Source organism: Garra rufa, chromosome 16 (genome assembly GCF_049309525.1).
Source record: "Garra rufa chromosome 16, GarRuf1.0, whole genome shotgun sequence".
NCBI lineage: Eukaryota > Metazoa > Chordata > Actinopteri > Cypriniformes > Cyprinidae > Garra > Garra rufa.
The window spans coordinates 1,340,182-1,356,009 of record NC_133376.1 but is presented as its reverse complement, the minus strand read 5'-3'; the positions used below and the strand labels follow the sequence as shown (position 1 = coordinate 1,356,009).

General features: G+C 37.0%; 1 protein-coding gene across 1 annotated transcript in view; it reads right to left on the bottom strand.

Annotated features, from left to right (window-relative positions):
* il1rapl2 (interleukin 1 receptor accessory protein-like 2) overlaps positions 1–15,828 on the bottom strand; it is a 336,038-nt gene that overhangs the window by 25,917 nt on the left and 294,293 nt on the right. Inside the window, exon 6 of the mRNA XM_073820745.1 lies at positions 8,372–8,446. Within this exon, the coding sequence (XP_073676846.1) occupies positions 8,372–8,446 (75 nt within the window). The remainder of the gene's footprint in view (positions 1–8,371; positions 8,447–15,828) is intronic.

The window sequence follows — 15,828 nt, the reverse complement described above, 5'->3', positions numbered from 1 at the left end:
AAAAACCCTTCAGGGCTTTCAGCAGCATTAGCGGCACAGCGGTGAAGAGCTTCCTCTGCCTGCAATTACAGCTTTTAAGAGAGAGAAAACGGCAGGAGATGCAAATGAACGAGGCTGTGGCCGGCCACGATGTTTAGTGCTGAATACTTCATCTGGTTCACTCCTCAAATCACATCCAGACCGTAGACAGAAAAACATCGAATTCAGAAACCGCAGATGATTTCTCATCAAATACACAGGTGACTGGGAGAATCATGATCATCAACTAATGATCAGAATGATGAAAATGCTGTCTTAATTCACTGGACTGGAGTGAAAGCTTCAACCAAAAAGAAAACAAACTAAAAGTATAACTGAATTAGCAGTACTACTTCAGTCACAGATGACCCAGAAGCAGCCAGAAGATATATTTCATGTTAATTTTTAATATTTGTGTGAGGGTCAGAAGGTCTAGACAGATGATGATGCTTTCAGATAAATTTATGTTATTAAAAATTCAAAATGCTATTGATTTGAAAATGCTTTTCTCTGAGTAAGTCTCATATATCACTTATTGTGTCTTTGTTAGTAACATCATGAGCCTGTAGTGCACAAATAAACCAAAGTGTTAGCAAAAAAATATGAAACTTGGTTTGCAATGTCTTACTTTATAATAAAGGTTCTGTTACAGGTCTTCATCAGCTGTCAGATAATCACACTACCTTCTATGTCTCTCTTTTTAATAAGTCAAATGGTTGCTGATTTGAATGCATTGACAGTTCAGGTTCTAAACAATAGCATGCGTTTGAAGTCGGTGTATATTTTTGACATGATTAGTGTCTGGCAAACAGGAGTGTTTGAGAAACTTGCTTTGTAACATTCATTATTTGCACTGAATTGGTTTAGGGATTTGTCCTTTAAAGATAAATTACCTAAATTAGCTAAAAATGTGATCACCCTCAGGCCATCCAAGATGTAGATGAGTTTGTTTGTTGATCAGATTTGTATAAATGTGTCATTCCATCACTGTCTCACCAATGGATCCTCTGCAGTGAACGGGTGCCGTCAGAATGACAGTCCAAACAGCTGATAAAAACATCACAATAATCCACAAGTAATCCACAGCACTGCAGTCCATCAGTGAACATCTGGAGAAGACAAAAGCTCAAACAAATCCATCATTAAGATTTTTTAACTCAAAAATGAGTCCATAATCCATAATAACGCTTCCTCCTGTGAAAAGTGGTCTGATCTGAATCAGGAGAGAAATCTGCACAGATCAAGCACCGTTTACAAGCCAAAAGAGCTCTAAACAAATATGTGGCTGGATTTTGATGTGAGAGACAACAGGAGATGGACTTTTGCACTGGAGGAAGCGTTATTATGGATTATGGACTCGTATTTGAGTTCAAAATGTCTTAATGATAGATTTGTTTGAGCTTTTGTCTTCTCCAGATGTTAACTGATGGACTGGAGTGGTATGGATTACTTGTGGATTATCGTGATGTTCTTACCAGCTGTTTGGACTCTCATTCTGACGGCACCCATTCACTGCAGAGGATCCATTGGTGACAAAGAAATGATCAGTCTGTAATTTTAATTGTAGGTTTATTTGAACGGTGAGTGAGAGACAGAATAACAACAAAAAATTCAGAAAAACACATTTAAAAAAAAATATACATTTGCATTTTAAAGAGTGAAATAAGTATTTGATCCCCTATCAATCATCAAGATCTCTGGCTCCCAGGTGTCTTTTATCCAGGTAACAAGCTGAGATTAGGAGCACTCTCTTAAAGGGAGTTACCTGTATAAAAGACACCTGTCCACAGAAGCAATCAATCAATCAGATTCCAGACTCTCCACCATGGCCAAGACCAAAGAGCTGTCCAAGGATGTCAGGGACAAGATTGTAGACCTACACAAGACTGGAATGGGCTACAAGATCATCAACTCAACTCGCCGTGTTTGGAGGAGGAGGAATGCTGCCTATCACCCCAAGAACACCATCCCTACCGTCAAACATGGAGGTAAAAACATCATGCTTTGGGGCTGTTTTTCTGCTAAGGGGACAAGACAACTGCACCGCATCAAAGGGACGATGGACAGGGACATGTACTGTCAAATCTTGGGTGAGAACCTCCTTACCTCAGCCAGAGCTTTGAAAATGGGTGGTGGATGGTATTCCAGCATGACAATGACCCAAAACACACAGCAAAGGCAACAAAGGAGTGTCTCAAGAAGAAGCACATGAAGGTCCTGGAGTGGTCTAGCCAGTCTCCAGACCTTAATCCCATAGAAAATCTGTGGAGGGAGCTGAAGGTTCGAGTGTCCAAACATCAGCCTCCAAACCTTAATGACTTGGAGAGGATCTGCAAAGAGGAGTGGGACAAAATCCCTCCTGAGATGTGTGCAAACCTGCTGGACAACTACAAGAAACATCTGAGCTCTGTGACTGACAACAAGGGTTTTGCCACCAAGTACTACGTCATGTTTTATGAAGGGGTCAAATTTTCAAAACTTTTTTCACTCATTAAAATGCAAATCAATTTATAACTTTTTGAAATGCATTTCTGGATTTTTGTTGTTGTTATTCTGTCTCTCTCTGTTCAAATAAACCTACCATTAAAATATAGGATAATTTCTTTGTCAGTGGGCAAACATACAAAATCATATCAAATAATATTTTTCCTATATGTAGGGAGTGGAGCAATACAGAAACAACCTACAGTAGCAACATAACACACACACACACACACACACACACACACACACACACACACACAAACACACACACACACACACACACACACACACACACACACACACACACACACACACACACACAAACAAAACACAAAACACTTTAGCAAAGCCCTGACAGCACCAGAAACGCTCTAGCATTGTGCCGTTGAGTCCAGCACTTTATCCATAGAAAAGCTAACAATTGAGTTATTTTTGTCATTTCGTTTGGTGCATAAATTGCACAATTCACCTTCAAACTATCAGAAGTTGTGAGCGTGTTGTCTGGTTTAGTAAGTCAGCCAGTCCACCTGCGCGATGAGCACAGGTGATGTTGAGCTCTGGACGGCTGCTGTCACGCAGGGCTGACCTGTGACCCCGGAGGTGAGCATCACTGTCACACCGGTGGATCTGAGCAGGTGGCAGAGCGTGAGAGAGAGAGAGCATCACTGACTTTAGCCGAACAGAACCACTTCTCAAAGAACAGGCCTGGATGTACAGATGCCTACTGCTCAGAGTTACAATGATAAACACTAGTCACATGACCTCATGACACGTGACAAGTTTCACTGTGCACTTTTCCTTTTCATCTGATTTTGTGTAAAATGTCTTGACATTTGGCAGTCAGATCAAATTATGGGTCCAGAATGGCAGAATAATTCATTACTCTGTGGTAAAACTGAGTGCACTGTCTTTTTGTTGTCACAGTCATGAATCCTGCTCCTCTGTACACAAACTCATGTCATCTCCTGTGCTCTGGCTCCGTGAAGCAGATGTTGGTTAACTTTTGTAAATGTCACCAGGACAGAATACGTAAAGATAATTTCATTGTGGAACAGACACTTCTGAATGATGCTTTAATTGCAGCGCCAGCAAATGGACTTCTGGTGGAGCGCCTGCAGATCTCTAGTGCTAAAAGGAGTCATCTGGCATACAGTTCATTTATTGAGAGATAGTTGACATTTCAAGGGCTCAAAGTCCATTTCCTGTGCTGTCAGCGCACGGACTAATGCCTTATAATTTAGCGGGAGCCGACAGATTAAATATGAGAAATCTCCAGCTATTTTGCTCCTGACAACAGCCCGAGGTTGGACGAGGAGCATTACAAATGCATCCAGACAGGAGTAAATACTTTGAAAAGACAGAGGGGGAGTTGGACAGGAACAGAGAAATGTGTGTTATATATGCGCTGGACTGATTGTGTCAGAGGACTACATTAACGGTTCAAACGCAGCAGAGCTCAAATCAAAGGTGAGCGTTTGCTGCATTGTATTGTGCTTTCATTACCATCATCACAATACAGATCCCAGATTACAGGATGATTTCCTGCTGCCTGATTTCACTCATTTCCTTTGCTTTATCTGTGTCTGCTCTTCACAGGCCACCATGAAATTCAGCTTCTGCTGTCTCAACCAACCATTTTATTATCGTTCTTTTGAGAAATCTCATTCGAAAAGCAAATGGAAATTTCAATTCAACTCTAAAATGACACAATGCCATGATAAGCATGAGGGCGTCCAGTCCACCGTCCTGCAGACATCTGCAGTGATCCTGTGATTTTAAGTTCCAAAGCATTCATTAGCAGCCAAACCAGTGTCTTGTTGATGTGTCCTTCTGTTTTGACGTCACATTGCTCACAGTTCATTCAGGCACTGGTAACAATACCCATGCATGCTGCCTCAGTTTTGGCCCAGAGTGAGATCTTATGAAGCAGCACAGTGCTGCTGTCTACTGTTTGGAAAAGCCTGTGCATTGCTAGTGCACTTGCAGGGCCAGATTTATTCAACAGAGCAAATAAGTCATTAGTAAATCCTGACAGTAGTTTCTTACTGCCAAAAGAGGGGCTGCGTTGGCACAAGCTGAGAGTAAACCTGGCCCATAATGCCTTAAAACACTGTCCGGTCGACAGCTCACCTTACGAAAAAGAAGTTTATTCAAGTGTGCTATTGGTAAACTTCTTTTAAACTAAAAATAGGTAAGTATACTTTCAGTCTACTTCTCAGAAATATACTTAAAATGACATTTGAGTATACTTGACTTATACTTAGAAAAAGTCAAAGTATATGTCACAAGGAGGGTCAGAGACGTTCGGATCCATTTGCAGCATTTATTCAACAAAACAAACACAAAGGGGCAGGCAGAAATCGTCGTCAAAAAAACAGGCAGAAAGGTCGGGGCTGGCAGCGAGAATCAAACACGGGGAGGAGTCCAGGAATCAAAACACAGGGAAAACAAACTCGGGAAGAAACGCTCGGAAATAAAGACCATACGGAACAATAAGACTTCGCAAGGTGGCTGTGTGTGTGAGAAGCTTAAATGCAGTCAGTGTGATGAGGTGCAGCTGTGAGCGGTAATCAGTGCAGTGAGAAACAAGGAGCAGGTGAATGCAGTGATTAGAGCAGTGGCTTGTGGGGAATGAAGTCCATGATGTGTAGTGCAAGAGTTCATGATGACAATACGACCAATACGTGACAGTATACTTGAGCTCTACTTGTGCTCTGAGAATCTGTGTTTTCATTGTTATACACTAGGGGCGCTATTGCACATCTTCTGAACAGAATTTCCAAAACACAAGTGAAGAAGAAACCGAAACAACAGATGCTTCCACATGTAATCTAACACAATCGTCAGACATAAAACAGCATCAAAACCATAGATATGGAAAACTGTGTAACGTTATGGAATAAAATGTCCATCCATGAAGAGGAAATAATGACGGTCAAGCTTTGAGGTGTTGATCAACTTCATCTATGTTTTGATGATCATCAATAGTCTTTTTTTTTGCTTTTTGTTCAAAATGTTGTTTATTTGTTTTTATTTATGAAACCTTTTTTTGTTGACAAGCAGATATCCTGTTTTTTATTTTGATGTTTTGTATGTTCATATATTCATATAACAAAATAGATACAAATCATTATTTAATAATAATTAATAGAGACGTATGATGTTAAGTTCACTTAAAGAAAATGTACGAGTATACTTGCAGTATAAAACTGCTAAACCAGTAGTTTACTGAGACTATACTTCAAAGTGGTCTTAAACTGCATAAAAAATATTGAATTAGTAAACTATCAGTATATCTATAAGTTCACTTTTAGTATACTTGCAGTACAAACTAAAGCATAGATGTAAACTAGTTGTGTACTCAAAGTTTACTATTGTTATACTTAAAAGTATACTACTAGTACACTGATATTTAAAGTATACTTAAAATATACTCAAACTTTACTTAAGTATACTTAATAAAATAAACTTCAAGTATACTTCTTTTTGGTAAGGGTCACTATTCTCTAGAACTAAACATTGATTGAATATTTTGTTTCTCATAGATTTAGCTCTTCTACATGGTAACCTTACACTTGGTAACCTAAAATTTCAATGTGCGTCTGTATTGATTTTAGATTAGATTAGATTCAACTTTATTGTCATTTCACATGTACAAGTACAAGGCAACAAAATGCAGTTTAGGTCTAACCAGGAGTGCAATAAGCAGCAAGTGCAGGATAAAGGTATAATTTATAAGTTATAAGTGCACTTATAAGAGATATGTGCAGGGAGAAGCTAAGGAAAATATTTACAGATGAAAGTATTGTGGGCATAATTTACAGGTGCTATTAACAATTATTGTTTGTCTGTTTTACACACAAAAAAAAGGCAAAAATCTGTCACATAGATAGATACGCAGTAGTAGGAGTTACTAGTAGCTTGTTACTGATGTGAATGCTTTTACGCTGATCTGTTCATTACACATACTGAAACTCACTCAAGAAGTGTTTATCAGATGAATGCAAATGTAATGCTGGCAATATTTTCTTCCCTTCAACACTGCTTGGTTTGCTGCTTCTGTTCGCCCTGCAGAGATCTCACAGGAAAATGGAAACTATTCCTTGTTCGTGCAATCATTAAAATTAATAAAATGCATATTACAGCAGCGGAGAACATTTCCACTTGCACAATAATTACATTCCCACATTTGCGGCGTTCTCTCCTAATTGTCCATTTGCTAAGCATTGCTAAACATGTAGGGCAAATGAAGCCGCAGCAACAGCTGGATATTGATGAGAGCACATTTACATGCTGCTGATGGACATCTGTTTATAAGCCAAGTAGAGCATATTCACCCACATATGGCCCACCTTTGTCATATTCTTTATTTTTTAGACTTGCTACTGCCAGTATATCCACAACATGCTGCTGTGAGTCTGTAGGAAATACTGCTGCTGCACATATAATGTATAATCATTGCAAATTTAAGTTTCTACATTATATTTAGTAGTAGCTTATCAGTGGTGACTATGTCAAGGTAAAACAACCAGTACACTGCTGCTCAAAAGTTTGGGGTCAGTAAGATTTTTAAAGTTTTTGAAAAAGTACAGAAGAAAAGTAATATTATGAAATATTACTGCAATTCAAAATAAGAGTTATTTGTTTTTTATATTATATATTACTTATTTATTTCTGTGATGCAAAGCTGAATTTTCATCAGCCATTATCCAGTCTTCAGTGATCCTTCAGAAATCATTCTAATATACTGATTTATTACTTTTATTATCAATGTTGGAAACAGATGTGCTGCTTAATATTTCTTTGGAACCTGTGATACTTTTTAAAGATTCTTTGATGAATAAAAAGCTAAAAAGAACAACATTAACTCAAAATAGGAAGCTTTTTTGTCTTCTCTTTCCTATCACTTTTGATCAATTTAACACATCATTGCTGAATAAAAGTATTAATTTCTTTCAAAGAAAAAAAATACTTTAAACAAGGTGTTTAATGTTACAAAAGTTTTCTATTTAAAATATTTTTTAACATTTTATTTATCAAAGAATCCTGAAACAAGGTTTAAAAAATAAAATAAATAAATAAAAATCAGCAGCACAACTGTTTCCAACATTGATAATAAATCAGTATATTAGAATGATTTCTGAAGGATCATGTGACACTGAAGACTGGAGTAATGATGCTGAAAATTCAGCTTTGCATCACAGAAAGAAATTATATTTTAAAGTATATTAAAACCGCAATTTTAAATTGCATAACATTTCACAATATTACAGTTTTTCCTGTATTTTTAATCAAATAAATGCAGGCTTGATAAGCAGAAAAGTCTCCTTTAAAAAGCAAATCAAATCTGATCCCAGACTTTTGAGTGGCAGTTTATATCATACATGAAATGACCAGATCTATACAGGTGGAGCTGGGGAAGATGAAGGGTTTTCTGAAGCGCTGTGACTGTTACAGCAAGCACTAGCACTGCACCATGTCATAATTAAAATGTCACTATGTCAGATTGAGTTAGAACCAATCGGTCTGTGCCATCTTGAGTCCATGCCCCTAAACATGACCCGGCACAAATCAAAGCGTGATTGGTTGATGTACCTGTCAGTCATATGGCCTCTTAGGCTGGCCTTGGTCATTCAAATTGGCCATGGTTCCCAGACCTTCTGCTGTCAGTCTGAAGGTCTGGCTATGCGAGACTAGAGACACACTAAATGCTACACAACAGTATTTCATGGACTCATTCAGTCAAGAACATGAGCATGCTGGAAACATAGCGATTTTTTTAATCACACATGACTGTAACATACTGTTGGAAAAGGGCATGTTTCTGTCTGTGTTTGATGTGGATGTGTGTCTGTATTGTGGGACTCACCGAGCTGGACGTCTATGACACTGGCCTGTCTCTCTGATGGGAACAGGACTTTTGGTGGTCTGCTCGTGAGAAGTGCTGCAAAACAATAAACACACATAAGCAATAAGCCACTGAATGAAATATTTATCTCCGTAACTCAGAACTGCTCCATCTTTGCTGTCTAGTCATTTATAAAACATTCATACATTTGACAGATGCTTTTCTTCTGTGATGTTCAACTGAGTGTTATGACTGTTGAAAGAGAAACATTGTAGACCAGGACTTGGTTCTGTGCTGTTGCTGACTGGATGTTGAGATGTGGGCGTGGCTCTCAACAGTGTATGCAGATGAGTGTGAGTGTGAGGGGCGCGGCTTAACAACATTAAATGACGAGAAGATTTGTCAGAGAGAGAAGCCTGAAGAAGGGTCTTATCTAGTAAAACGATCAGTTATTATTATTATTTTTTAATTACAATTCATATACTTTTTAACCTCAAAAGCTCAGCTTGTCTAGCTCTGCCTGAGCTCTGTGTACTCCAGTTCAAAGCAGTTAGGGTATGTTGAAAAACTCAAATCCTATTTTCTCCCACAACTTCAAAATCGTCCAACATTGCTTTTTTTAAAATCTTTTTTGTTTAGAGTGTTTGATCTTCTTTGCATGTTCACTTTGTAAACACTGGGTCGGTACTCCTGCAGTGATGTGTCACACCCCTGAACTATCTATATTGGTGTATGCTGATTGGTTTCTCCCCCTCATTAGTGCTATCCCCTACACCGGTCGTTGTTAATCACTATGTCTTTATAAGTTGGTGTCTTTGCTCTGTTGTTTATTGGATGTTGTTGTTGCTACCTTGCGTTCCTGTGGATTATTAAAGACGTTTATATCACGTCGTTGTTTGTCCGTTCCTGTCTGCACCATGACACGATGTAGGATGATTTTGAAATTTTGAGATTGAGGGAGAAAATAAGATGGGAGTTTTTTGACATACCCTAACTGTCTAGGACCGGAAAAAACTGAGTTTAGGCAGAGCAAGACAAGACGAGTGTTGGAGGTTAAAAACTATATATATATATAAAAAAAAAAAGATTGTTTGGCTAGATAAGACTCTTCTTTCTCAGCTGGGATCATTTACAACCACATTTGGGATCATTTGAAGCCAAATTCAAACTGCACTTTGGAAGTTGGGCACCATTGAAGTCCACTATATGAAGAGATATTTTCCTCAAAAAACATAATTTCTTTACGACTGAAGAAAAAAAGACATGAGCATCTTGGATGACAAGAGGGTGAGTACATCATCTGTACATTTTTTGTTCTGGAAGTGAACTACTTTAATGTTTGCTACTTATTGTTCTGTCAATAATGAAGATATCTAGAGCTGATGAAGCTCTTCACACTGACTGAAGAAACGCTCTTACACTAACATAGGAGTCTCTGTGTGTAAAAGAGTCTAATGCAGGACAAAATAAAAATAGCATTGCATAAAAAAAAACAATCTATTGATTGTATAAGAAAAAAACCCCCAGATTATATTAAATCTAGAATAACTTGTAGTGACGACAAACATGGTTTGTGTTTTGCTTGCCACTGAGGACATAATCATTAATATCACTGCACTCACATAAAACCACATATACTGTACTAATAGCAAATCTCAATCTGTATTTCATCACTAAATGCTAATTATACTGTTGCAAATGCAGTTTCCAAATGGCTCATTGTGGACTGTTAGCCAAAGGTATTACAAACATTCATATTCTCTTCAATTTCTGTGAAGCTGCTTTGAAACAGTGTGTGTTGTGAAAAGCCTTTGAGAAATAAAACACACAGACATTAACCAAGTGTTTAGTACACTTGAATATGTTTACATTTCAGTGTTTTTGTATGATTTTGTTACTGTGTTGGATCACCACCTGACATCTAAACCTAGGGTGACCATACGTCCTCTTTTACCCGGACATGTCCTCCTTTTTGGCTATAAAATTATGTCCGGGGGGATTTTGTACAATATCATAAAATGTCCGGGTTTTTTTTTACCTCATTTCACTGACCGTCATTAATTCAACACTTTAAATGCAGTCACTGCCCACCGGCATTATTCTGAGGTACCTGTCTGATGACGTGAAAGACCCAGTTGTCAAAACAAAACAAACGAGGAGCTGCGCTGCAAGAGCTGTGTGTCACTAACATGCCGAAACGCAAATGTAGTTTCACAGACGAATTGCAAAAAAAACAAACAAACAAACAAACAAAAAAAAAAACAGAAAGAGTTCAAACAGAAAGAGAATTTAAATAAATGTGTGATTTCTAAAAGCGTTTGGGGGGGGGGGGGTGTCCTCTTTTTGGATTCTCAGAATATGGTCACCCTATCTAAACCTGAATCCCTGAGTGTGTCCACTGAGCAAATTATCAGGACAAACAGGCTTTGTTTTTTCAGAGAGTTTGGCTTGACTGTATAAGTGTGATATAATGATGTGTCTGTACTGTGCAGGAGCTCTGCCGAAGGGGTGAGGGCTGAAGCGAGCGCCCCATCCATCTTGCGGGGCAGCTGCCGCTTTAGCATGCAAATCAAGCCATCATTCACGTCAACAGAAGCGCGCTCTCTCTGAATCCACAGGTCCTCATCAGCTCACGCTCACATCCCTCAGCATCAGCTCAAACACACTGTCAATAACACTTAGAGATGACAAACACACTGATGTTTTATGGGAACACTGGTGATCAGGAGCAGCTTTCTCCTCTCTCTGTGTTTAACAGTGTCTCTAGAGCAATGCAGTTACAAAAAACACAGCACTATTTCTTTTGCTGACTCTGAATTTTTCATGGGCAGAATTACTTTCTAACAGCTCCATTTATTAACAAATAAACAGTTAGGAAAATTAAGTCCTCTTGATGCTGAAATTACATTGTTGGAGTGTAACTGGCTCTGTTGGTTGAAATAAATCTTTAGCCCAAATCTCTGCAGCAAACTGTCATTAGCCTCTGGCAAACTTACGTTCACTTTTCTCCTGTTCTAACTATAGATAAAAACTACCCGAACTGAAAGCCTTGGGCCTTATATAAGGCACCTAACTTGCTATCTGAGCAGGACCTCAGGGGTGACACGAGACCCTGACTTATGGAGAATCAGGGCTGAATCTCTTTCGACAGCTCTATGAGTAAATTAACCCTAACCCTAACCCTAACCCTATGAGAATTACAGTCAGAATCAGTATTGTGTCCTGTCAGAGGCACAGCTCATCCGTATCTGTTTGAGGAGATTGTTCCTCCCACTGCTGTACTTCAGCACCTCCTCTCACCTCTGCTACATCCGTGTGTCTGTGCTCGAGAAACCACTGATACAGGCTCATTACATCACATATTACATATTCACTCTTTCAGTTTTACTTGGTCGATTAAAAAACCTCCTGCTTAGAGATTGTGTCAGAAGATTTAAATCATTTACAGTTTAATGCAACACTGCAAAAACTGCTTTTCTTTCTTCAATGCTTTGACTTGTTTCCAGCCAAAATATCTTTTTTTGTTTTCAGAAAAATCAAGTCAAAATTGAGTTTTTGCTTAGAAAAAGTAAAATAATCTGCCAATAGGGTAAGAACAGAAAAACAGAAAACAAGATTATTTTTCTTACCCCACTGGCAGATTATTTTTTTGCTTGTTTCAAGCAAAAACACACACATTGACTTCTTGACTTGTTTTTTTGTTTAGTTTTTTTTTAAACTCGTTTGAAACTTTTTACTTGTCTAGAAAATCCTGCTTGATTTACAGTTTTTTACAATCGTTTTTGCACTAATAACTGAACCTTAATGTCATTTTTCAAAACTCTAGATACAAAACTCAAAACAGTCATTATTTGTAACACAAGCTGTCCAGTGTTCAAAACTTTGCATATTGCGTTTATATCTTTAAAGAAGCCTTGCATTAGCAGAAGCATTTTTTCAAAAAACTAATTTATTATGAAATATTATAGGAACATTACTTTAGATCACCCATACACAAGTTACCCATAGTTTCAATGTGTTTTTGCTAGTACAATCATTAAATATAGTTGTACAAAATATGTGATTCAGGTTTCCTTTTTTTTTTTTTACTGTAGACTGAGAACAGTACAGACACAGTGGTATCATTGAAATACTGTAATGTGGAATTTACTGATAAAATAAATCTCAGCATAGGTTTTCTAAAGAAAAAAAATTAGATTCAAAGTTTTAGCTGTTTTTTGTCAGCAGGGTACAGAATACAGTTTACAGTATACTGTACCCTGCTGAAAATAAAACTGCTAAAACCAGCCTAGGCTGGTTGGCTGGTCTTAGCTGGTTTTAGCTGGTCTCATAGCCTGGTCAGGCTGGTTTTAGCTGGTGGTTTCCCAGCCTGACCAGACAGAAAAGTGGCCAATACCCCTCTAAAACCAGCCTGCTGACCAGCTATGACCAGCTAAAACCAGCCAAACAGCCTAGGCTAGTTTTGGATGTTTTTTTTTTTTTTTTTTTTCAGCAGGGCTAATTTGTGTACCAACGTTCTTTATACATTTTTTTTTTTTTACCAGGGTAGCCATTAACTCATTAAAACCACAAAAGCAATAACATAAAAATGACATCTTGCATTCAGTAATGTTGAATATGAAAATGTGTTCTGTAAAAGAGGTACATGGGGCCATAGAAACCATATCTGATAAAGAATGAAATCTGACATCCATAGATACAGTTAAAAAAAAAAAAAAAAAAAAAAAACTGCAGAGGTACAATTTTGTTCCTGGGCAACAAAACATATAAAGGTACACAATGGGTCCTTATTGTACAATTATGTACCCAAAAAATTGTACCCTTGGTAACACCCCAGTGACAGCTACTTGTACCCTAAAAGGTATAGCTTTGTACCGTTTTTTCTGAGAGTGTAGTGTGGTCCATCTGGGTCATATTCTGTGGTAACTGGTGTCAAATGATCTATCCTGAAACATGCACTATTTTCCATAAAAGCTATGCTTCAAGGGTAATGCAACAGTTACTTATCATCTTAGCAGATGTATCAACTGATAGTTCAATCTTTGTAATGAAATGAATGCACACTCATCTCAGATGTAATGTGTGAGTTGCATTTTGAAATAGTAATACTTTGATGTTGTGTCATTTTGAACAGGTGATTTAAGTTCAATGAACAAATGATCTTTGGCTTATATGTATTGTATCCAAGCATTTGAAAAATGTGTTAAGTGGTTTGAAAAATGTGCATTTTGATCATTGGTTGTGAATTATGTGTCTAGAGTTTTGAAAAATGACATTACGGTTCTGTTATTAGTGCAAAAATGATTATAAAAAACTGTAAGAATGTTTTGATATTTTAGCTGGAAACAAGACAAGTAAGAAAAGCATTTCTTTGCAGTGAAAAGTTAGGGAAACCCCTGCAGAATCTGTGAAAGTGCACTGCAAAAAAATGCTTTTCTAGCTTAGATTTTTTGTCTTGTTTCCAGCCAAAATATCTAAAAATTCTTAAATCAAGAAGGATTTTCTAGATGAGTAAAAATTGTCTTGTTTTCAGAAAAAAAAGTCAATCAAGTACATTTTTGCTTGAAACAAGCAAAATAATCTGCCAATGGGGTAAGAAAAATAATCTTGTTTTCTGTTTGAAATAAGATTTTTTTTTCTTACCCCATTGGCAGATTGTTTTGCTTGTTCTAAGCAAAAACTCACTTAATTTTGAGTTGTTTTTTATGAAAACAAGAAAATAATTTTTACTTGTCTAGAAAATCCTTCTTGATTTAAGAATTGTTAGATATTTTGGCTGGAAACAAGACAAAAAATCTAAGATAGAAAAGCATTTTTTGCAGTGTGTAAATAATTTTAACAAAATAAAAGAGATTATTTAAAAAGGAATGTTATTTTTTTATTTAGTAGTGTCCTGAGTAAGATATTTTAGATAAATGATGTTTACATGTAGTTCACAAGACCAAAAAAATAGCTGGAATTATTCAAATAACCCCATGCAAAAGTTTGGGAACCCTTGGTTCTTAATACTGCGTTTGTTATCTGGATGACCTACTGTTCTTTTATTTTGTGATGGCTGTTCATGAGTTTCTTCTGTTTGTTCTGAACAGTTAAACTGAGCTCTGTTCTCCAGAAAAATCCTGCAGGTCCTGTAGATTCTTCCGTTTTCCAGCATCTTTTGCATATTTGAACCCTTTCCAGGAATGTCTGTACGATTTTGAGCTCCATCTTTTCACACTGAGGACAACTGAGAGACTGAAAGACAACTATTAAAAAAGATTCAAACATTCGCTGATGCTCCAGAGGGAAACATTAAGAGCCGGGGAAATTTGAAGATCAAGGTAAATTGTACTTAATTTGTCTTCCGGGAAACATGCAAGTATCTTCTGTTGCTTCTGTAGGACAGTACTAAATGAAAAAAAACATATATATTTAAACAAAATAAGAACAATATGGACATCTTCATCCTGTTCAAAAGTTTTCACCCCTGGCTCTTAACGCATCATGTTTCCTTCTGGAGCATCAGTGAGTGTTTGAGCACACACACACACACACACACACACACACACACACACACACACACACACACACACACACACACACACACACACACACACACACACACACACACACACACACACACACACACACACACATTATGAAGTCTAAGTAAAGACAGCAAAGAGAGGCAGATTCTGCAGCAACAGCACTCTTTACTCTCACTCATGCAAAACAGATTATATATTAATATTCACATATTCTATATTCAAACACTCTGGGATATCCAAAATCTGAACTTCATACGAACATGCAATAATTAATCCACTGCATTATAAAATACACTTTATGAATTTAAACTTTATCAACACTTTGCTGCTCATGTGAGTTAAATGCTAAAGTCTGTATCATTCATTTCTTATTGTATATATATATATATATATATATATATATATATATATATATATATATACATACAAAATATTACGTTAGGTGGAATAAAACACAAACTACATACAAACAAAGCAATGTGTGTGTATATATATATATATATATATATATATATATATATATATATATATATTTTTTTTTTAATTGCTTTGTTTGTATGTAGTTTGTGTTTTTCCACGTAACGCTGTTTCTTTCAGTATGAACAGATCATTCATGTGCAAACTGTATATCGTTTTACTTTCGGATTAAATACTTCATACTAAACAAAGAGTCAGAATGAAGATGAATTCCACTTCAAGCTAAATCAAACCCAGTATCATGAGTTGTTAGTGTTTGGTTTGATAATGTGCTGTCATTTTATGCTATTTAACTATAGGAAAATGTTCATCATTCGTCCCCAGGCAGAGCTTAAAAGAGAGTTTAAAGATCTGTGAGTCTTCGCCTGCAGTTTGGAAAAGGAGGAAAAAATCTTCTCTCTACTGAGAATTGCTCAAACGCTCCAAGTATCAGGCAGATGATAGCAATTAAGAATCATATATAAGTCTTCTGCC